General features: G+C 37.6%; 1 protein-coding gene across 1 annotated transcript in view; it reads left to right on the forward strand.

Annotated features, from left to right (window-relative positions):
- The window catches only part of PARD3B (par-3 family cell polarity regulator beta), a 1003697-nt gene that overhangs the window by 526657 nt on the left and 451613 nt on the right, over window positions 1-25427 (forward strand). Inside the window, exons 5-7 of the mRNA XM_042995147.1 lie at window positions 9169-9257; window positions 17692-17778; window positions 23285-23410. Of these exons, the coding sequence (XP_042851081.1) occupies window positions 9169-9257; window positions 17692-17778; window positions 23285-23410 (302 nt within the window). The remainder of the gene's footprint in view (window positions 1-9168; window positions 9258-17691; window positions 17779-23284; window positions 23411-25427) is intronic.

Genomic DNA, 25427 nt, shown 5'->3' on the forward strand with positions numbered 1-25427 from the left:
TTATAAATACATTTGTGGGGCACCTGGGTGGCTCAGTCGGTTGAGCGTCCGACTTCGACTCAGGTCATGATCTCACGGTCCGTGAGTTCGAGCGCCGCGTCAGGCTCTGGGCTGAGGGCTCAGAGCCTGGAGCCTGCTTGCGATTCTGTGTCTCCCTCTCTCTCTGCCCCTCCCCCGTTCATACTCTGTCTCTCTCTGTCTCAAAAATAAATAAACGTTAAAAAAACATTTTTTTTTAAATAAGTAAGTACGTTTGTGTCAGTGTTGTATTGGAAAAAAATACATGTATTTTCCACTTTTCATTTCAGCACTTTGTGAAATGTGCTGGGTGTAAGAACAATGGATATTAAAATAGCGGTTGCAGAATCTCCTTGTTGAATTTCTGAACTTCCGCATTTCTAAAGATTTTAAAGCAGCCTTTCATTGAACATGTTTGCTTGGGACACAGCCATGCATCGGTGTTGGCCTTCTGTGGAAAGATCAGAGCAGGTGACATGCTGATCCTGACATCAATGGTGGTTATCATTTAATACCTCGATGAGATTGGTCAGTATGTCTATTCTACCCAGATCCCACAAATAAGACAGATCCTCCTGCTCTTTAAATTCATACTGGATTTTGACTGCCTGATATCAAGTGTATCAGGCCTTTATCAAGGCCACTTTGTAAATTCCTACCAGAATCACACAAGCAAAAATTACCAACAACCCCAGCAGGTAAAATGTGTAAAGGGTATACATTAAAAAAAAAAAAAAAAAAACTATTAAAAAAATTCCATTTGTCTTCTCAAACCTCAGTCTGAATACTGGGAAATCGTAACAATGAATTCTAACTGTGCTAATTATTAACAATGAGAAGGAAAGGAAATATCCAAGAAAAGAGCATAGAATATAAGATAATGAGGTGGAGAGGGGAGGGTTTATTTCAAGTATGCTTCACCTCATGCCATACAATTGTTCCTCAAAAGTTATTTAGAATCAGTATGTTAAGAAAGTATAAAATTATATATTTCTATGAGAATTTGCTTCTCAGGAGAAGCTTTCCAAGAAACCAATTGTTCTAATGAATAATCACTCTTAATTGATCTCTTGGAGAATTTTTATATTTCTTCAGTGGGGGCTTACCTGCCTTAGTCTGTAGCGTACCTTCACTAAGCACTGGGACATTTTATATCTGGAATGGAAATAGAAATCTTGTCTTCATTTTATAGATAATGAATTTGAGGTCCAAGAGATTAGGTGTCCCGTCACTAGGCAAAGCACTGAGAGAGCTTGTATTGGGAACTTTGTCCTTTGTCTGAGAGCTGAGCTTAATTTTACTACTATGCATTGGTTTAAAATGTATTTTTGTTAAACCTGTGCAAACTACGCAACAGCTCTTGGACACGAACCAGATGAAGACAAGGTATGGCCACCTCTGTGTCGTCACTGGAATTTAACCTGGGAAACATGTCATTTCCAACTGTGCAGTCTCTAGGAGACAGTCCACTGGAAGACGGCTGGCTTTTAGTGTATTTTCCAAAGTCCAGAATCATTTAAATCCCATCCAGTCTTATCCTGTATCCATTCAGGTAACTTACTTGTGCCTTAGCAGTGTGTGTGTATGAGTGCACATCCACCTCATAGGTTAAGGTTTGGGAACTAATAATTTATGATCTAATTAATTGTATTCCTCCAAAATAACTTTTTATCTAAAAGCAATGGAATTAGTAGAGCTCAATCTTCAGAATAATGAAACACTTGATAGTTTTTCATGTAAATAATGTATTTTAATGTTTTGTGACAGGATACTGTTTCTTCATTCTATTTGCATAAAATCCGTAACTAAGAGACATTACAATGTAAATATGTTAACACACCTACACACGGACCTAAATTTTAGGAGACATGGATCCTAAGTTTCACTGTGGACAAGACCTTAATCTTTTTGGTTTGGGCTATGTCCATGTGTAAAATTAAAATAGGACTCCCAAGAAATTATTTAGGATTATCAAGAATATGGAGCTAGCTTTATATGACATATTTCGAGATCTTTGAAAAAAGATAAAATATATCCAGGACATTATTAGAGTTTTTGTTAATGTCATTGAAAGAAAAAGGATCCATAAAAATAATGTCAGCATTCATAGGTCAGCAGCTATTTCCTATGATACACAGAAAAAAGACTGAGCTGAAAATCAAGAATCCTAGATTCTGGCTTTGTCATTATCACAATAAACTGGGTCTCAGTTTCCTTAGCTATAACATGAATGGACTAGACTAGCTCATCAGCACCAGTCTTTCCAGTGCTTAATTAATATCATCAAGGATTTCTGAAGATCTGCACTAGTCACTAAATGGCAGTGTTTCTCAAAGTGTGTTTCCTTGACTAGAAGCATCAGGAACTTGTTAGAAATGCAGACTCACAGGGCTTACCCTAACCTATGACATCAGAACCTCAGATGGGCCCCAATAATCTGTTTTCACAAGGCTCCTGGTGATTCTAATGCATGCCAAAGTTTGAGGATCACTGTTAAAAATAAAATAAATTGTTCTCATTCTTAGGAAACTTGAAACAGCATTTCAACATCTCTGATTTGAAATTCTTGCCAATTTCTAGACATATGGATATAGAATTTAATATATAATATATGTAAATAAAAATATGAAAAAATGCATATAAAGTCAATTATGGGCATGGTGAAATTGCTAGAAGTGAAACAGTTTGAGGTAGTATCTGTGCAGCCAACTGAGAGATTTCCCAAGGTGAGGCATTGCCCAAGGCATGAAGAGTGTATATTAGGTCAGGCTTGAATAACAGCACTTGACTACCAAAATGCATGATCATTTCATATGTGTGCTTCTCAAATACAACTTGTTTTTACTTAGCAGAGATATTCTTGTTCTAAAATGTAAAAACAAATATTCTGAAATTATGCCCAGAATTTTAATTTTACCATTTACATTATGTTTATGTATGAGCATCAGGCACGTAACCTGACGTTCAAATCTTCTCTGTATAATTTTTCTATTACTTTCATTCTACAATTCATGTGCGATTTCAAAAGAAACTTACAGTTGGCTTTTGAGAATGCAAATATTGTTATAATATGCACCTGAGCTTTGAAACATAACTCAATTGCAGTTAAAATTTTGTGGGCAAGTGGTTTCAAATGTGGCGAAGGTGCATTGAGTGGGGGGAAGACATCAAGGCTGTGTATTTTCACCTATATGTCAAAGGCATCCGTCGATAACGGCACATCTATTTTTGTTCTCAGCTGAGACATGAAAAACTGAGCTGTAAAACTGTTTTTAGTATTGTTGTAGAGCTGTGGTCAGCCAGGGAAAAGCAATGAGAATTTGGGTAGCGTTTTCTTCCCGAAAAGTTTTATCAAGGGTGTTCAGTCTATTTGGGGATGTATAACTTCATGAGGCTCCATCACGAAAACATTCTCCTGCATGAAATCGGTGACTTCTGCCAACTGAGATATGAAATGATAGCCTGGTGCCAACACCATGCTTGCCCTGGGGAGGAGGACCCTGCCCGGTGCTGGGCCCCCCTTTCATGCAGCCTGTGAGCCCTTGCAGTTGTTAGCGTAGTGCTAACTAAATGTAAACACCTTTACTTTCCAGCTGCTGCTAATTGGTTTGGGAATATTTATGTAAGTGTTGATTTTCAGGCTAAAAATAGTGCGGTGATGTTTAAATCCAACTCATTCTGGCTGTCAGAAATGCTCCCGTGATCCTGAAAGTGTTGCTAAAAATGTTCACTTTTTAAAAATTGTAGTAATTAAACTTGTCTGTTGTGAGAGCCACATAGGATATGTTGCCTGCTCTGATCAAAGAGATAAAGGACAAGCTTCTTTCAAGGCCTCTGCCTGGTCAGCCAGACACAACCTCCTGCTGAACTTTATTAGAGAGCAAAGAATTGTAATGTGGGTAAAAGGAGGAGACGAAAACAATTTTGAAGTTGCTTTATACCCTTGTATTCTATGCAGTGGAGCACATCTCTCTTTTTAAGTTAACATTAAGAAAATAATTTTATTAATTAAGTATAGAGCTTCTCCAACCATTGACTATTTCTAGAGGCAAGTTTGGGGATCTGAAATCACATAATTAATATTTCTCAAGTCTAAAGTTAAATCTAGTGGCTGTTCAGCACCAGGTGTTTATACCCCTCACTCTTCATAATCAGACTATTTTTGCCCCTTTACTTCCCAATTTAAAAGTCAAATTCTACAGATTTTTCTCAAGGTTATTTAAATAAGCTATGAGGGGAAAAAATTCATTTTTAGATATGTGTGATTTCGTGACTTTTCACCATGCAGTTTAGTGAAGGAAAAGCCCAAGCGCTCTTAAATTATCGCTCGTCAGATATTTTGCACTTTCTGGAAAAAGGCGATCTCTTGGACCCTGTCAAAAAATAAGCTGCTGTTGTCTATAAGTCTTGAAGCACTGCATGCCTACACTGTTGTTGAAGTCAATTCGGAATTGGCTTTGTGTCCTTGCAGGAAGCCCCGAGCCTCTGTCCGCCTGCCCCATCTCTAGAGAATATCAAAGGATTCTGTTATTGCAGTATATAGAAATGATTTTGGCAAGTGACAAACACTGCCCGTTAGTGAGACGATAAACTATAGTAACTGTCCTTTTTTGATAGCTGTGGAAAAGCAAAAAGTTTTTGATGCTACTTTTAAAATAGAACTCTTGCCTTAGACATAGAAGTTTGTGAACGTGTGTGTGTGCGCATTTTTAAGGCTGTAGTTATTGACACGATTGCTGTAAAACTACAGTCAGTTCAGAATTACCCTTGAGCAGATTATCACATTGCAATTGGCCCAATATTGCTTTCAGATTCTAATTGACATTTCCAGATACTCAGAGCATTAAGTATGTTGTTGACATAAATAGAACCTTTACTTACCATCTAACTAGAACTAGAAAAAAAAAGGTATTTTAACTTGTAGCATGTTGATTTGAACCAGAAAGTGTGTTATTTTCTTACCTTAGCAAGGGATAAATAAGAAAATTTCACCTGAAATAGAGAACAAAGATGCAAAGATAGTTAAAATTTTATAACATATATCCCAATTTTTTCTTTGACATTCCGAAGCTATATATCTATGAAGAATTACAGAGCCAAAGAGAATATTTATTTTCGTTAATAGCCACTGTTAACCATTCATGGATGAAAAAGCCTTTATTTATATTAAGATGCTAATGCTCTCTAAATTGATCTACAGATTCAATGTGATTCTTCCCAAAATCTAGCTAGCTTTTTTTTTTCTTGCAGAACTTGATGTTCTGAATCTAAAATTTGTATGAATATGCATGGGACTCGGAATAGCCAAAACAAAGTTGGAAAAGAACAAATATGGAGGACTCCCACTTCCTGATTTCAAAACTTCGTATACAACAGATAATCAAGACTGTAACACAAGTATAGATCAATGGAATATGACTGAGAGTACAGAAATGAACCCTTTTACAGTTTTGCTCAGTTGGGTTCTGATAAGGATGTTAAGACAACTCAATGGCGAAAGAATAGTGTTTTGAACCGATGGTGCAGTCACAGCTAAATATGCAAGGACTGAGGTTGGACCCCTACCTCACACTGCGTACAGAAATTAACTCAAAATACTTATATGCCCAAATACAACAGCTAACATTATAAAACTCTTAGAAGAGGGTCTCCTGGGTGGCTCATTTAGTTAAGCCTCTAACTCTTGATTTTGGCTCAGGTCATGATCTCACAGTTCGTAAGATCCAGCCCCGCATTGGACTCTGCTCTGACTCTGTGGGACCTGCTTAAGACTGTCTCTCTGATCCTCCCTACACACGTGTGTGCTCACTCTCTCTCCCCCTCTCTCTCTCCCTCTCAAAAATAAACAAACATTAAAAAAAAAACTCTTAGAAGAATATATAGGAATGAATCTTTGTGACCTTGTAGTAGGCAATGTTTCTTTGATACAACGCCAAAAAGCACTAGCGACAATAGGAAAAAAGAAAAGATAACTTGAACTTCATTAAAATTAAAAACTTTTGTGCTTCAAAGGGCACATTGAGAAGTTTCAAGAAATGTCTCCCACAGAATGGGAAGAAATATCGGCAAATCATGTATCTAAGGAATCTGTGTACAGAATATTTAAAGAACGCTTAAAATTCAGTAATAAAAGGATAAATATTTAGATATTTCTTCAAAGAAAAGGTACAGATGTCCAATAATCACATGGGAAGATGCTCAGCATCATTGGTCATTGTAGAGAAATGCAAATCATTAGCCACTGGGGACGTGCAAAATAAAAACCACTTCACACACACTACGATAGCTCAAATTTAAGAAAGAAAAATAAAAAGTGCAAAAAGGCGAGGACTGAGAGAAATTGGAATCCTCATCTATTGCCAATAGGGATGTAAAATTGTGCAACACTTTGGAAATAGTATAGCAGTTCCTCAAAATGTTTAACAGAGTTACCATATGACTCGGGAATTCTACCCCTACGTATATATCAAAGAGAAATGAAAACACATATGCACACAAGAACTTGTGGTTCTTAGCCACATTATTTCACAAGTGAACATTATTTCAAATGTTCATAGCAAAATTATTTATAATCAAGAAAAGTGGAAATAACCCAAATGCCCATCGAGTGATGAATGGGTAAACAAAACGTGGTATATTGATACAATGGAATATTATTTAGCCATAAAATTCAGTGAAATATTGACACATGCTACAATATGAATGAACTTTGAGAACCTCATATTCAGTGATAAAAGCCACATATCTTATGATTCTGTCTGTGTAAAATGTTCGTAAGACATAAATTCTTCGAGACAGAAATTAAATTAATGATTTCCAGGAGTGGGGGTAGGCAGAATGAGGAGTGATGGCTCATGGGTATGCAGTTTCTCTTTGGGGTTTTGAAATTGTTTTAAAATTAGATAGTGGTGATGATTGCAAAATTCTGTGGATAAGCTAAAATAGACTGTACTTTTTAAAAGGGTTAATTTAATAACCCTTAAATAAATACACTTTAACCTTTAAATAACTTAAATAACCTTTAATAAAAGGGTTATGTGAATTATATCATAATGTGCCTTCTATAAGAAAAAAAAATAGTAGGTCTTAAAGCCCCAGTGAAGCCTCTCAGTGCTTGAGGCTGCATTCCTGTTGACATCTTAAAATGTTGCAACCTCATGAGCGATTCTGCCCCAGAACTCCCCTATCGAAGCCACTTCTAAATAGTTGATTTCCAGAAACTATGAGAGAGAATTGTTGTTGTTATTTTTAATCCATTTAATTTGGGAGTAATTTATTACACAGCATTTGGAAACTAATACAATGCCATTCTACCTCATGCCTTGGTTAACATTCACTAAATGAGCTCTGTGTGTTGTGTACTTGGCAGAGGACTAGACGTGTCCTTACCCTTCATAGCACTTCATCTTGTGTAAGAGGGTCAGGTAGGAAAGTATCGTTTTGACAAATGCAACCATCAAGTGTTCTGACATGTGCAATAGTCGCAAGTTCAAATATTTTGTTAAATTGTCTACGTAAGTATTTTTGTAACCTGCCCAGCCCCTGTCTCTTTTCTCTGTAAGCATCTCTCAAGCCCTTCATAATAATATGAATGTTTGAAAGCTTTCAAAGACATTCATCTTTTAAGATTTGGTGCCCTAAACTAAAAAGTGTTCTTTAGCCTTTTAGATTTTCTTCCCTTTCTTTATCCCTGTGGAAAAGAGAAAACAAATTAAAAAAAAAAAAAAAAAGAAAGAAAGAAAAAGAGAAATCTAGTGTAGACCAAGTCCTCCACAAAACCCGCAAGCCAATGTGAGATGTTGCTACTCAGTCTAAAAGTGAAATACGGGGGCAACTGGGTGGCTCAGTCGGTTAAGCATCCAACTTCACCTCAGGTCATGATTTCGCGGTCCGTGAGTTCGAGCCCCGCGTCGGGCTCTGTGCTGACAGCTCAGAGCCTGGAGCCTGTTTCAGATTCTGTGTCTCCCTCTCTCTCTGACCCTCCCCCGTTCATGCTCTGTGTCTCTCTGTCTCAAAAATTAATAAATTTAAAAAATAATAAAACAAAAATAAATAAATAAATAAATAAATAAATAAATAAATAAATAAATAAAAGTGAAATACATTTTACTCATTTCACAATGACATGCTGCTGGAGTTGTGGCTCCACATCTTGTTTTCTTCAAGATATGAACCTAATTCCTTTATGCTCAACCTCTGACCTGATATATTGTCTTTCCTTGTTGTTGAAATGATGCTGTCAGATCCGTGAATGTTCTGTTTACAGGTGTGGTTGTTGACAACCGGTCTTTCTTTCTCCATGTGGTTTGTTGTTTTGGCGAAACCTGAGTCCGTGAAGAACACTGTGACTTTGCTTCTAAAGAGTGGTGTATCTGCAGAACCGCTCTGTTAAAGTACAGCTCAGAAGCCTCACAGAAATCTAATGCCTTCCAAGTGAGATTCTAAATCAACTTGCTTTTTGGAATCCATTCTCCCTATGTGACAGCCAACTCAACTTCGCCACTATCTTGGAGGACTCTACTTCCCTGACCCTTTTCCCTTTCTGTAGTGGAAGAGTGCTTACCATTTTAGAAACGAAGTGGTTAATTTTAGTTTCTCTCTGCTGAAGATCATTCTCAGAGTGAAAGTCTTATGACAAAATAAGAACTCCGGATTTCTTTTCCTGCCACAGTCCTGTTACACTTTTGACCGAAGTGACCTTTCCAGGCAACTTTTTTTTTCCACGGATTTTGCTTTCTTTATATTTTTAGTGTCACCAGGGGGTGCAGGCAAGTACAGTACATTAAAGCCAATACATCACCACCTGTCAGTGGCACCTTCCCTTTGGTACCCCTTTTTCTTGCTGATGTAAAACACTCAGTCCCAAAAGCTTATGGTTGAGTAGCAGGAAGCTAAATGATGTATTCCACAGCTCTTAACATATTGGCTTGTGTAAATGGCCCGTTTGAGTATTTCAGAAACCAAATGGGAGAGAAAAGAACATTGAAAGCCCTGAAAAGATTAACACCTGTTTCCAGTCTTCAAAGAAATTGGAGCATACTGTATATATCTAGAGGAAAACCATTTGCTACCTCACATTGAGACATTTTATTCAAATTTTCAGTTCTAAATGCATAGCATCCACATGCTCATGGGTTTGTTTGACTACAGGATTCCACACAGAACTTAGAAGATGGAGAAGTTATGAATGGTGTGCAGACAGAACTCCTGGCATCGCCGAAAACCAAGGACGCATTGAGGTATTGACGTGAATCAGAGTATTTTAGTTATTTCAGGTTGATGTTTGTTTCTTTCACAATCTGTAGTTGTTGTTTTTTTTAATTTTATAGGGAAGATGAAGATAAGTAGCATAGTGGAGTGAAACCTTCCCAATTCTAAAATTAATTAGTCATTCTTTTATTTCCTTTTATGATATGAGAGCCTCCTGACAAACATTTATGAATGAGCCTCCACGTCTTTCAACTCGTCTGCAACCTGGATTTCTTAATTGCTTTTTTCCCCTTTGAACAACAGTTTAAAGTGAATTTTCAGAGTTCATCCTGGTTGAGTGTTTTACAGGGACGTTAGCTCCTTGAATATTAGTTTGCATTGTGTTTTCACCATCTTGCAATATTTTACTCAATGTATGTGAAATGAATCCCGTCCGTCACCCAGGATCTTTCATGTTTTTAATGTAAGTAAGTCATTATATGAAGTCCTTTGCTCTCGCACTTACCCGACACTGACATTATTCTGCACTGATCTCTAGTTCTGCCTTCGCTACTGCATGGGTTCGGCTCCCAGTTTCGCTGCTTAGCAGTTCTATGAGCTTAGGCGAGTTACTCATCTCCCTTTGCCTTAGTTTCCAGTCTGTAAACAGAAATAATATTAAAACCTTCTTGAGAGGGTTGGTATGAAGATGAAATGACTTAGTGTACGTAAAACACTTTGAACAGTGCCTGGGCCAGAGTAAGCCCTAGGGGTATTGGCTGCTGTTGGCTCCCACTGTTACTGTTACCATTGTCACCATCGTCTCTGTTATGAGGAGGGGGGTGCTGATCATCACCACCACAACCACCATTCTTACCGTCATTTTTTCTAAGTTGCTTCACATTTTGTACCGGGAAAGTAATTCCGTGTTCGATAGATTATTGGCTTCAGCGCTCAGAGGTGATGCTTCTGAGGTTGACAGTCATTCATGTACTCAACCTATTCTTTTCATTCAGTCCAGTTACTAATAGTTGCCAGGCATTTTACATGGAATTAGCTTTTTAACAAAAAATATGTGATCATCCTTTATCACACTGAAATACTGTGCAGACTTTCCTGAGGCTTACAATTTATAGCCACGTGACATAGTAGTCCTGTTTAGATTATATTTCTTTGATTACTGAGATGCACAACATTAAAATTTTGGTATATGAAATCTCCTGGGCACTGTCTTTTGAGAAGCTTGATAAGATTGTTTTTGGAGGTGGACATAATGAATGTAATACTCTTCTTCTATTTGCCTTTAATTTCATTTTTTTCAATGTTAGCTCTTGGTAAAGTTTGCTAACATCTTGGCTAAACGTTAGGTAGATAGATGCTGTTGAGTGAACAGTTGTTTGATTTATGCCTAGAGGAACAAAGTAGCTAAACTTCCTCCAGGTACAAAGAATTGAGAGGAATAGAGTATAGGAATTAAGAAAAAAATCTTTAATTAAAATGTATGTATGCATACGTATAATTTGATTATCAAAACAGCATTTTTGCAAAAGTCTTATCACATTTAGTAGGCTAATAAATTGCAATTTAGAGCAATTAAGTAACTTCTAGAGACCCAGTCTACCCCCACCACTCTTGTCTCCAAGTTAGACTGCAGTGTTACCTGCTATGTACATCTTCCTGTATTCTTTGGTGTTTTATTTCCTGGTGAGAAACAATGTGGTGAGTGCCAGTTTGGAGAAATGAGCTGAAATCAGGGTCAAGTTCAGAAAGTAGAGTAAGTGGAAACTCTCAGCACTTGCCGGCTCTTGGGTAGGATAGAGGGAGAATGAGAGGGATCTTAATAGCATGGAACACACAGCTAGCAGCTGAAAGCTTGGAGATTATAATTTTAGGAGAGGACATAGGTTCCAGCTGCTATGGGATGATGAAGAAACAAATGAAGAGGAATTAGGAAGTCGCTTTTGGCTGCGTTCCATGGTCAGCATTCTCCTGGGGCAAGGAGAACATGATATCCCACAGAGCTTGGCCCAAGGAGAGTACTTTGGCCTCACTTCAACGTAGGTGACATAGAAGCCAGTAAATTATTTCCAGAGTCCATCTCAAATGTTTTGAACCTATTCCTGTGTTTTAATTCCAAGAGTCACTGCTCAAACCTTCTTTCCCTTTCAGACTGTTGTAACAACCTACTATCTCTTCTCTTGAATATCAATCTCTCTTTATCTTAACGGATCTCCTCTATCACTACTAGATAAAATTTCTTAAAACACAGCATTCATCAAACCATTCCTTCATTCCTGAACCTTTGGATTTCATTAAATCCTGAGTTTGAACACTGCCTATGTGACTTTGGGCTAATTATTTAACCTTTTGATTTTTTTTTAATATGGAAAATGGGTAACATGATCATATAGGTTATTTTGAAGATTAAATGAGATTTAGCACAGGGAGTTGCACTTAGCACAACGTTAAATGAAAGGCTGGATAAATACTAATTGCTACTGCAGTTATGGTTAGCACACATACTACAGTTTATTTTAAGTGTCATTCTCCCATATAAAATTGGGAATCCTCCAAGGGATTCCTGACACTTCGTACAGGTCTTGGAACATGATAGCAGCATATTTGTTCAGTGAATGGTTAGAACACATTGCTGCATACATCATAAGCATACCTATTAACTGCTCACCCATTACTAACACATTTATTTAAAGAAATTTAACTGTTAGAAGGAGTTCTCCAAATAGTCTTATAATATGTATGTCTTATGAAGCGCTACTCAATTTATCTTGATCTTAACATGATGGAACAAGAGGTTTCTGTTGGGTGTTTGGTTTGTTTGTTTGTTTGTTTTTAATAGCAAGCAATATGTGCCAAAAGCCTTCGCCTCATTTCTAAATTCTACCTCATTCCCGATCTCAACCTATTCCTTGACACATCTCCAAGTTAGCCTCCTCCAGACTTACCTTTTTTTTCCAGGCTTAAAATGGCCATCAGGTTTTATTTTTTGCCTCTGATAGCCATTCATTTGGCAAATTATTGGGAGAGTCTGTGTCAAAAAGAGTAACTACAACAACAACAAACCCTTGAACTATCCCCGGGTGTCCATCCTTTATTCCTGTAATTATTATTCAAACCCTGCTCTCTCTCAGATTATTGTAGTGATTTACTAGTTCCTGTCTCAAGGACCAATCTCTATCTTGTCTTTCTCTTTTCTAATTGATCCCACGTATCATTGCCAGATGAATATTTCCAAACCACAGCATTTATCACACCACTTCTTAGTACCAATACCTTTACTGGCTCCATTTTCTGTAAAACCAAATGTGCTTTTTTTTCAGTGTGAAATTTGACCTATCCCTTTGAGATTTGATCTCAAGCTGATGGTTCAACCTTCTCTTCTCAATACCTCCCCCATCTTTTCCTTCCTTTCTCTTTGCTCACTAGCCTTTTTCTTTTAATATCACAACCAGTCTGTGTGCCCACAAACCATTCTGGTTCACTCTTTCTGCATAGATGGTGTTCTCTCATCTGCGTGCCCTCTCCGTCCCCTCACCTACTTTTTCTGATGGGAGAACTTTTTGCCCTTCGTAGTCCCATCTAAAATGTACCTCCTTCAGGAAGATTTTTGTGATCTCGCTTCTCTGCCTGATGTTGTACTAATTTTCTCCGAGCCTCATTGGAAAGTGCCTCTGCTTTGAAACTCACACGCACGTAGTTAAAAATGCCTGCTCTATAGAATACAATAAATTCCAGTTTGAAGCCTGACTCTACCTTGTATACATGATGTAATGTTGGGCAATTACTTTGCCTTTCTAGGTATCAGTTTACTTCTCTGTAAAATGGAACCGGTATGTTTATACATTTGATAGGAGTACATGTTATCATGCCAGAAGGCAGTTAGCACATAATAGCTTATAATCATTGAGAATACACTACAATTACTACTACTATTCCATTGCTTTGTATTATTCTTTATTACCTGTCTTAACCTACTCCTAGGTTATGAACTCCTCAGACATTGGCCTCTGTGTTTTCCCTGCAGAACATCCTCATTGGAACTACTACTCAATAAATATATACATTGAATTCAGGTATATTAAATGAATCCCACCACCATCAACAACAAAATAAGTGATTTGCTCAGTATGTTTTCACCAACAAGACATCATGACCAAGCAGACTTCCATGCCACCAACAAACTCTTCTGGGAGGTCTTGCTGTCTTCACTTCATCTCTAATACTGTTCTGTATGGCAGACCTGTGCTTTAGTGCCTAAAGAACACTGGCTAATACCTTCTACCCATTTATTGCCCATCATCTTGTCTATGGCACCAGTCATCATGAAGGAAATGTGTTCCTCACTCCTGCAGTACTTAAGAATATTTTCAAAGTCGGGGCACCTGGGTGGCTCAGTCGGTTAAGTATCCGACTTGGGCTCAGGTCATGATCTCGCAGTTTGTGAGTTTGAGCCCCAGGTCCAGCTCTGTGCTGGAAGCTCGGAGCCTGGAGCCTGCTTCGGATTCTGTGTCTCCCTCTTTCTCTGCCCCTACCCCGCTCACACTCTGTCTCTCTCTGTCTCTCTCAAAAATAAATAAACATTAATTTTTTTTTTTAAGAATATTTCAAAGTCTCACTGAGGGGGCACCTGGGTGGCTCAGGGGGTTAAGTGCCCGATTCTTAATGTCAGCTCAGGTCATGATCTCAGGGTTCATGGGATCAAGTTTCAGGCTTCATGCTGACAATGCAGGGCCTGCTTGGGATTCTCTCTCTCTGCCCCTCCTCTGCCTGTACACAAGCATTATTCTCTCTCTTTCTTTCTCAAAATAGATAAACTTTAAAAATAAAAGTCTCACTGAAGAAATCAGTTGAGAAAAAAATGGAAAGTTTGAGATAATTTCCTTTTAACCCATAAACTTATTCCCTCAAAAAGTTTTAATAATCATCCTAATAGCTGATACTTATTGAACTTTTGTATATGCCAGGTACTGTGTATATGATGTATATGTTATGTTCTCTAATTTTTCTTAAACCAACCATTCTATTAGGAATTTATCTTTATTTCCTTATAGTCCAAATGAGGAAACTAATACTTTTGGTCTCAGTTTAAATGATTTACTCAGACATCTGGCTCAAAGCCTCCACTAAGATACACTTTCTCTCTCTACTTTCATGAGTTAGTCATGATTTCCCTCCAAAGCAAGATATCCCCCACTACCTACACTCAGTCCTGTCTCTCCCTGACCCTAAGTGAGTGGCCTGTGACTGAGTTGAATAATCTCAATGTTAAAAATGCTGCCCGTTTGCCTCGTGTGAGGAATTGGACCTGTCTGCAGCTCTTGTATTCTTTCCTCAAGCTTCATGTGTTTCTTCTGGATGGAACGACATAGAGCACTTGCCACTGAGTTCCTGCAGGGTAGCTGCTCATGACAGGCTCACTTTTAACCTCTTATTCTGTACCTTCACCCAGACTTTTGTCCTAACATCTTAGCTAATAACAGGTTCCCAGCAATTACTTGAATCACTGCGGTGGTTGGATCTTAGAACATTTAGCTTGATTAATACTATTGGCTTGAATGTTCTGTGACTGTCCGCTTTGGTTTTAGTATGTCTTTAGAAAGTTGTATAAAGTTAGCTGTTTAGATCCGAGCGCAACTTTTAGCTTTTCTCGGTGTAATTTTTTACCCTTTACCCCCGTTTCATTTTGAATCTGTTTTTCACAAGAAGCTGCCAGTTCCTTTTTCTTTCCACTGCTAGAATATCCTCTCCACCTCGTTCTCTAAATTTTCCGTTCTCAATCTGCCTCCAAAACGTAAATTAATGTATACGCTTTCTGCTTGCTGGTCCCTGAACCCTACTCTGTGCTTTGCCTAAACAAATGGCATTAATAGCATATTTCCACGTCGTAGTAAAATCTCACTTTCTGAGATTAGAATTCAAATAATTGTGTCTAGCCCTAGTTGCTGTGTTTATCTTTCATGAAAGGTGCATATACAGAGAATTCTGCAGAACTCCAGCAGGTACATATAACACAATAGTTTTGTTCCGCACTTTTAAAATAAATAAAAATATATGGACTCATCTGTCAGGCTTCCTTTTTCAAAAGCTTTTCTTTCCATCTTGGAATAATGGATAGCATTTTATGAAGAGCATGGCAAAACATGGTACGTATAAAACTTATAATGACTTGAAATATTAAATAATATTTAATTCTCTATAACTTCCTGAATATTACAGTCTACAAAACCAAAAGTCTTTTATGCTTTTTTTTTCTGGGATAATATTTTTACGATAGTAGTTTAACATTTGTCACATATCCTTCTTGCCAAATTATTGTGACTCTTGTGTATATAGATAGCATGGGCTTATTCTGAGATATCGAAAACGAGAAACTTATAAAGTATAAATGAACCTTTAAACTGCATCTCCAAAATGGTTGTAGTGTTTTGAAACAAGATTGATTGCTTTAACAAATTATAAGATTAACTTTATTAAGTGAGTGTAAAAATAGAGGATTGTTAGTTCCTAAGGAGTAGGTATCAGCATAATACGTAATATTTATTATGTTTTACAGGAGGGGTTTTGAGCTAGGTAAAGAAATGTTTGCAAAATAGATAAGAAAAATCATAAAGCCATCCTAGAAATTATTAAGCTGAAATTTTGAACTCTATACTAAACACTTACATTCCAAAAGCCTCAATATAATACATATGAGTGCTGTCTATTAGCACATGGATATTTAATACATTTGTTAGGAAAGATTTGTGTTATGTCCTAAGTGCAAAACTATACAAATACATAGTAAAGGTAGAGATAAGAAAAGTTTTAATGGTTAAATGAGATTTTTGTCTTTGTTTCTAAAAGTCTTTAGAACAGTACCATTACCCTAGAGTGTTAATACTTTGGGTTTACTCTTCCTCAAATACCTACGAATGAACTATAAATCGGTTATTACATAAAAATTGTTGCTTTGTGGTCCATTAAAAGCTATACAACTTTCTCTTCCCAGTAGATATTTTATATTCAGAGCATATAATGTATACCTACATATAGTATTTCATATATATGTGTATCCATATAATATCTGTATTCTCACACTGAAAGTATCAAGAAGAATCTATTTTATCCCATGATATTATCACTCTAAGATTTGTTTTATTTTTAACTTTTTCTCGAGGCCTCTGATATAACCTGCTTGACTGAACAAGTTTTAAATATATCAGCAATATCTGAGCAAAACTCATTTGAAATTTATTATCAGATTGAAATTCCATCATATTCCACAAATGCTAGAAACTGACATGCTCTTTTTTACAGTTCCTAATGATAATAAGTTTGCAATAGAAACACATTAAAAATAAGCCTAGTCCACTGATGAGAATATATTTAATGTATTTATTTTAGATTGCTGATAATTCAGAGAGCACTAAATGCAGAGTGAATTCATCAGGCATTTTACTTTCTTATGCTGTTCTCAACTTTCTAGCAAGGAGCCAAAATTTCACCATTTTCAATTTGGAACAGAAAAGCATTTGTAACAGCTGTAGCTCTTAATTTGACATCCAGTTTCAGGTCATTTTCATGTAAATAGGAAACAATAGAGACCTGCTTACAATTTCCGTAACAGGGATGTTTGCTTCAACTTTATCATTTTTCCTCTGGCAATTTTATTTTCTGTCTGTGGGATTAAAGGAGCCAATAATTGTTCACGGTTATTATTTTTCATCTTCATAAAAACTTGTTAGTTCCGCTCTTTATTGCTCAAAGTTTCCCAATGTCTTGTGTATTTCAGTCATACACACAATCCATTAATGTTTCTAGCTCATCCTCTCCTTAATCTGGAGTAGGTTAGGCGGGTCAGGCTTTCTATTTCTTTCTATAATACATTTTCCCCAGGCTTTACAACTTCTTTTTCTACCTCTGAAAAAAGTAGGAGGTGAAAATTTAGAATTGTTCCATTGAATACAACTGATGCCTTACTGAAAGGCAAGTGTAAGTTTTGATTTATAATGCTCTGAACATGCCCATATGTATTACCAACTGTGGCTTCACTGTTGTAAAATGTAATTCTGTGCTTTTTCTGATAAATACATATTTTATTTCAATTTTCCTGTTCTGGAGAGAAGAGCCTACTTTATGCTTAAGCATAGATAGGCTTAATTCCACGTATTTTATCATCTGTAGAGTAATTTCAAGTGTGTCTCAATGGGGAGAAATTTCATTTTTGTGTACATCCTTTTAAATATGTTGATTTATGCAGATTAACTTAAATAGGAAGTTATTTTTGTGGGTCGTTATTTCCATTTGTTTCTCTTCTGGGGAAAAAAAATAGAAATCAGATAGTCTTAAACATTTTTATTTCCTGTATCTCGTGAAAATACCAGCAAATCATATACTCCTTTGATTTCCTCTCTGCTGTTGAATTTACAGTAGTTGTGTTTTTTTTTTATAATATGCTTCTTTTTTTTTTTTTTTCCCCTGCCCCAGTGATATGACAAGAACAGTGGAGATTTCTGGGGAAGGAGGCCCCTTGGGAATACATGTAGTGCCTTTCTTTTCATCTCTGAGTGGAAGGTAAGATGTTTTCTTTATATCAGAAGCTCATGCTAATGAAAAACTTGACTTCAGCTCATTTTCCCAGACACATTTCAGAAGAGGATTAAGTGTATATCTCTGTTATTCAGATAGATACCTCAATATATAATGTCTGTTGGCCACTTACGTGTTGGAAACAAAGTCATTTCCTTATAGGATACAATGGAAAATAAATAATATCTATAACAGTTTCTGCATATCAGTGACATGTAGTAAACAGAATGCTTGGAAAAGATTTTAACGTATTTTTAGGCAAATATTGCCACTGAATTTTTTTCATGTTCCTAAATACAATTCAAAAGTGAGTATAGTAATCCAAACTGATATTTCCTGATACTGCTCAGGTATATAGAACTTAGGATAATAAATATTCTAGCTTTATAAGTAGCTGTATCAGAAGCTATGTGTTTTCATGATTTTAAGTATAAGTAAAATGCCATTGGGCTAGTTTTTTTCTAAAATAAAATGTAATCATTTAAAAATAGTATACCACATCCTTTTGAAATTATACTGTAATCATTTAAAAATAGTATACCACATCCTTTTGAAATTATATTGTTAAATCCATAGTGGCAAATGAGAATTTAGATGTCAGCATTTCTTGAAATTCATGTCCACCTAACTGAATATAAAACTTGTTTTACTGATGGAAATTAAAGTATGTGTCTGAGAGTTAATATTACTATTCTTTTAACAACTTTACAAAACTAGTATCAGATATTATGTCATTGTTCAATAAGATGACTGCCTTTAGCACAGATTGATATTGACAAGGGCTATGTTAAAAGAAAGGGCTTTTCTTAAAAGAAAATCAGTTTCTCACTCATGATATGATTTTAATTAATTTGCTAAATTAATTTTTCTTATATCAAATGCTTCACTGAAAAGGCAGAATGTCTTATTTTAGCGTAGCAAAGCAAAGTCCAGAAAAGTCAGTTGAATTTTTTCAAAGTCACACAAAATCCAGATCCATACCCCCTCACTCCATTGCTCTTTCTAGAGCAAAAATTTTCCCAAAGGTTATATAGTATTCATTTACTGATTCTGAATATTTATTCAGTTCAGTCTGCCACATAGCAGGAAAAGCAGATTTAGTCATGATATTTTGGTTGGCATCATTTTCAGCAGGTAGCCATCTGCTACCTGTAATTGCAAAGTCATCACCTTTTTTTGCAAATAACATCTGATGCCAAGCTCTTGCTGGAATGAGTGTTCTCTAAAAAGAAATGAACTGAAAAGCTAGTGGCTCTTATTGTTTCATTTCCTGTATGTGTTAATAAGTGTGTTTATAAATGTTATGGGTTATGGCACAGGACAAGCTGAGGTTGTTTTTGATAGACAGGAAGAGTATTTATCCAGTTGTCATGAGAAATTCTAATGGCTTTTGGCAGAAGTATACTGATAGAGCTTTGTGAAATGCCAGAGCGGTTAAATTACCAGGCCCTTTAGCTTAATGAAGCTGGAATAGAACACAAGACCATCCCAATTTCCAAAACATGAAGAAATGTACGATGTGACAGTCACCATACGTCATTTTCAATAGTTCGGAAAACAGGTTGACCCTATAGACCAGAAATCACCATCTTTTACATCAAATGAGAAAACACACTAAAATGTATTGATTTCTTCCCTTCTCCTTCCTGGTTCTGATTTCTTGCATAAGCCTTGAAGAATAGAAAGAGTGCTACACTTGGATTCAGAACAATTGGATTTGAATCTCAGTGTTCTCTCTTTCATAACTTTGAGCAAGTCCTCTAAGCTTGCCTCTTGTGAATACCTACTTCACATAAAGGTTATGAGGATTAAATGACATTAAAACTATGAAAACTCCTTGTAAAACACACAACATATGATTGTGTAAATTATCAGTATTATTAATATTATGGCTAAAACGAAAAAGCCTGGTTCACAAGTGAACTTTTATAAGTTCATGGTCAACTGTTTAGTAACTTGGTGAAATAGTTGTATATTTTTTTTTTGCTATCCATTAGTATTATAGAAAGGAAATTTAATTAAAAAACATAAAAAATAATATGGAAGTGGAGACATGAGCCAATAAAAGTTAAGAAGTAATGAGTACAGGCTGAAACAGCACACTTAACTCAACCCATGTGTTTAGATGCAACTGAGTACAGAGCGTGTCACACAAGTGTCTGACTTCATAATGCCATATGGTTTCAGTGTGTGAGCACGGGGGCTGGGGGGGGGTGGGTGAGTTAAGGTCATAGTGGTATACTTAGTGCTTAATTTCCTTCCTTTTATTGGCTTGTGTCATTATTTTAAATTAGAATTTACATTTAATTATTTACTAAGACTACTGTAATTGACTTTGCTTCCAATTTCTCCATATATATATATATATATATATAGTTTTAGAAAAACACTGCCATACCTGTTGTTGAATAGGAAACCCTGAGTGCAATACAATGGTGGCTGTACTAGATAAGGCCTCAATGGATTCATTAGGTACCATAGCTTAGGGTGTTGAATGCCACTTGTGTGGAAGCCCCTTGGCTTGCACAGTAAGAAACAAAACAAATATACACAAAACTGAGTTCTTGCAAAGTAAAAAGCACTTTCATTTCATTGGCTTAAGAGAAAAAATAATGTAGTTTTGTTTTAGAATTAAAAGCATGAAATCTAATTGTTTTCCAGTAAAGATAGCATAGTATACCTTAGTTTCCTAGTAAAGACAGCTAAAGACGACAGAGAAGAAGGAATGGGTCGGTGAGGATCAACACATAATGTAAGGATAGGACACGTTTGGATAAAATTGCAAAGCTCGTAGAGTGGCCAAGGCCCGTGATACGGTGAGAAAAGCAGAAGAGGTCAAGGAGTGTGGGGTGGGTTAGCTTCTAAACGATTATTAGAAGAAAAAGAAGCAATTGTCCCCCCCTCTTGTTCTGTGGGGCAGTGGATTTCAGCCTCCTTTAGCACTGCTCACGAATGCAAATTAACTGGCTCCTCCCCAGCATTGGTCTTTAAGTCCCCAGAGCCTTGGTCCCAGAGGACACGAAGACCACAGCCCACAACTTTGGGGCAAAGAGGATAGTGAGAGATTCTTTTCTAAGCCTTCTCACATTGGTCTGGATGAAATCAAACTGGAGGGAATCCATCCCTTCTGTGGAAAAGAGAAGGCAGGAGTGGTTTGTTGCCAGGAACCAAACTAATAAAATCAGTCAGTTTTACATTTTACCAAAATTACCTCTGACACATGGGTTTTACAGTTGAGCTTATCCTGTCAATAAATTTTTCATGGAAAGTTAGGTTATTTGGATCAGCGAGGTTCACATCGCATACTCCAGCTGTAATATGCCAGCTAAATTGCAACCCAGTGGCCTGAAAGAATTAATTCATCTCCCAAAATGTGAAATTAAATCCTAGGGAGTAACATTACATGACTGATGATGTACTGAATTAAATTAAAGGAAGACTTGAATGCTTGTTAAAAAAATATCGCTTACATAAACGAGTTTATAACCACATGTGAGCCTCCTAATGGATCATGTTATTGTGAATCCACCAAAACAAAAATCCAAAATGTGAACTATTACAGAGTTGTTTCATTTAGGAAGAAACACTATTTTGTTCTATTTCTTCTTCTTCTTCTTTTGCATGTCGACTAGGTCATTTTTTAATATTATGTTATGAGATTAAGGTAGGATTAGTTTCTTAAAAATATTAATTTGAATCTCAGATCCTTTATCAAATAGTAGCTTTGGCCCCTTTTCTCTTCCACACAGAATATTGTGAATTTACTAACATAGAACCAGGAATGCAGTGTATAAAATACCCCCTGTACACTTGTGCCCATGACCCTGAGCCTTCCCTACTATAGGTGGCATGACTGTCCCCTGCATCCACTGGAGTAGAAACCTAAATACCACCGCATGTGCCACCCCTTGCCATCTTCAGATGACACGAGCTCATTAAATGAACTGGGTCCTGGGGGCAAAGGGCTCACTGTGAGGCTGCTCTAAATGGGAAGATGGTTTTCTCCTCCACTTTCATTAGAGATTGCCCTTCCTCCATGGATGCCCCTGTTATCCACGTACAAAATGTTCTCATAGTTTATTCAGATCTGAGATTTAATACAAAGGGGCTGTGTGATAACATACAAGGCCTGTATACAAAAAAAAAAGAAAGAAAGAATGACAAAGCAGAAAGACAAGAGGACGAGGGACAAGGAGATGGCTGTTTCTCCATGCCCAGCAGATTCCTCTTGGAAAACGTATCTCTCTGTCTTATTCTGGGAACACAGCTAGGACCCTGACATGCCCCAGGAGGAAGCTAGGTCGCATGAGAAATAGCTGGAACATACACAAGTTTGATGTCTTAGTTTTGGGTTTAGATACTACCAAAATGTAAGAGTCACATATACACACACACAATCTAATTCTTGATTGCTATCGTTTTCTTTCTCCTGTAATTGACATTTTTTCAACCCCTTCCCTCCTGACTCTGAGCCACAGCCACAAAGCACCATTAGCCTCCGGCTCTCTTCTCTGAATCCCAACGCTTACTGGTTGCAGTTTCAGACAAGTCTTCCCAAAGCCCTGCCCCATCATGTCACCGTCTCCCTCAGAAGCAGTGAGCGGTGACTCTACTGCTATTTCCAGCCTCATTCGATTGAGTCCATCAACTAGTGTCCGAGGCCCCTCTGTGTGGCTCTGGCCTCCCCATCCAGTGTTGGCTCCCCACATAAACACACAGCCTTCATCCTGCCACCAGGTGTATCCCTTTCTCCCCCTACCTAAATCCTACTCATTCTTCTGAACCAGTTTACATCCCATTCTCCCCCCAGATCCTCCTATGAAGACTGGACTTCTGGATGTCTGTAGGTTTTTGGTTTTTGCTTTTAATTTCTACTGCGTGCCAAGCTCATACTGACTCATTGTCCTAGTCTTGTAGCCGTGTCTCCTATTCCTCCATCCTGAGCATGGGAAATGCTCCACACGTACTTGTTTCAGGGGCACTAACAAATGGGACTGAACCGCCTTTTAAACTGAGCACGATGACCTGTGCTTAGGTGTCTGCTTTCTTCTTAAAATGCAAATTACTGGAACAGGTAGTAAGGCTGCGCAAAAGTGCGGTGAATGCCTAATCCTCTCCCACTATTACGCCTCAGGTTGTCTCAGCACTAACCCATTACAGTCAGCCTTCTCCAAGCCAGAGGCCTCGGTATCCTCAACTCCACTGAGCTGTAGGGGTCTTTTCTAAGAATACCGCAAACATGGCAATGGAGTGGTGGACCATTGTACTCCGGGTCACTATTGATGTGCATCTGTCTTGAAGGGCTTTCTCTTTTCAGTGGATTTTTTTTTTTTTTTTTTTTACTAAGGATTTAAGTGACAAACGGTTGCCTGAATATAAAGGGTAATTTCTTTCACAAAGAGAAATCGATACTTCTGAATAGTTGCAAGCGGAGAAATAATTAGCATATTATTACTCAGTAATTCTATTTCAACCTCAATTTTGCGTTTAGGATTCTAGGACTCTTCATCCGCGGCATTGAAGAAAATAGCAGGTCCAAGCGGGAGGGACTATTCCATGAAAATGAATGTATCGTAAAAATCAACCACGTGGACCTCGTAGACAAAACCTTTGCTCAGTAAGCATTTTTTTTCCATTGTTTTATTTACTGTGTTGATCCCTGGAGTACTTAAAATCATCACTGAGCTCTTAGTGATCAGAACTGTAGGTAGTAGGTAGAATGTCTGGTCAGTCGCCTTTGAATGACCCCAGGACATCCATTTTCAAATGCATCTTATGTGTGAGCTTCCTTGAAGGCAGCCTGCACATGTCCCTGTCAGCCACAGGAATAGTAAACTTCGGAATACCCCAAGCCTTCCCGCCTGGTTGTCTGGATCATCGATAGATGGGTTTGTTTTGCTTGGGATATGGGTCAGTTAAACTGGTATTTAATGACTCTTTTCACAGACTGTTAGTTCAGCTTATTAATTAACCAGCTTTGTGTCTGCAGTCTTCCTTAAACCTAAACATCTGTGAGAGATTTCAGTGAGGACTCAGTAATAGAAGCAAATGAAAAAAACAAAATAAAATATTCTCCCCCAAGAAGTCATTTTTCTGCATGTGAAAATGTTATGGGAATAGGTTCTCATAGCCAAGAATTAAGAGTATGCAGTGCTGATGCCCATTTTTTTAAATGTATGTTGGCGTTGCAGTGGGGTTCCGGAACAAGGGAACAAATACTAATTAATATTCCTTAGTAATGACCACCAGCTTCTCTTGTTTCTGACCAAAACAACTCCTTGTCTATATTCTCTGTACCATACTCTGTCAGTATTTGTATGTTTGATGGCACCGGGAGTTGGGGGCAGGCGGTATAAGTGGTTGTGGGTAGGAGGGCCTGTGGGCACTGGTTGCTTAAGTGTGGAAAGAAATAAAGACTGTGGGGAGCCTGGGTGTCTCAGTCGGTTAAGCATCTGACTTCAGCTCAGGTCACGATCTCACTTCAGGTGAGTTCAGGCCCCGCCCACTTTGGGCTCCATGCTATTAGCATGGGATTCTCTCTCTCTCTTTCTGCCCCTCGTGGGAATCTGTTTCCTTCTCTCTCTGCCCCTCACTCACTCACACCGTCTCTCAAACAAATAAATAAGTAAACAAATCTTATTCTCGAAAAAAAAAAAAAAAGAAGAAAGACCGAAACGCCTATTTCTTAAAATAATAATACCATTCTACTTTTTACAAGAACTTGATAGGTATGCAATGTGGAAACGGAGGCTCATGAAAATTCAGTATGAAGGTAGTGTGGAGTAGAAACTGACTCCCAGGCAAGGAACTGACCAGAGGAGTTGGGCTGCCTCTGTGAGATCTTCTCCCCCTCCCCCACCAACATGGAGAAGTAAGGTTGAAGTGGAGGTTGGTGGGTGGGGGAGGGGCGCTCAGATGGCAGTTGGAATTATGATTAATTATTATTTGGGATGGCTGTTAAGGACACAGACCTAAAATAAAGGAAGCTTAAACAAGATGATTAATTTTTTTCCTAAAGACAACCAAGTGCAGAGGCGGCGGTCCAGAGGTGGTACGGCAGGCAGTTCCTCAAGCATCAGCAAGAGAGGCGTTTTCCATCTTTCTGCTTTGTCATCCTTACTAAGTGGCTGCTCTCTTTAAGTTGTGTCGTGGTCACCAGAGGGCTGCTGGGGTTCCCCCATCACTTCTGAGTTTCGAGAAAGAGGAGAAGAAAGAATTTACTGGCTCCCAGCTTTCCTGTAACCCTTTTGGGTAGATCATGTTGGCAAGACAGGCTGGGCAAGGTAGTCAGGGGGCACAAGGAGGCATAAGGATGAAGGAGACAAAAGGCAGTAGGAAATTTGAGGCAAAACACCCAGGACTAAGACAAAAAAGTAAAAAATACAGGCACTCTATAAGAGAATAGCAGGGAGGGTGCGTATTAGATTGATAATTCGCTATGACATTTGGTACAACCAGTATCATCAATATCTCCAGGAGGAAATGTTTGTGTCAGAATTGAAATTCTGGAACACAGCGCATTTCAGGGAAGACCTGTACTTTCGAATAAAGCCCTAAAAGGAAACGAGTTGATAATCTGGTCAGTAATACAAAATAATTTTTTTCATCTAAAATTAAAGTTTGCTTTTATATCT

The sequence above is a fragment of the Panthera tigris genome, chromosome C1, assembly GCF_018350195.1.
Source record: "Panthera tigris isolate Pti1 chromosome C1, P.tigris_Pti1_mat1.1, whole genome shotgun sequence".
In the NCBI taxonomy this organism is placed as follows: domain Eukaryota; kingdom Metazoa; phylum Chordata; class Mammalia; order Carnivora; family Felidae; genus Panthera; species Panthera tigris.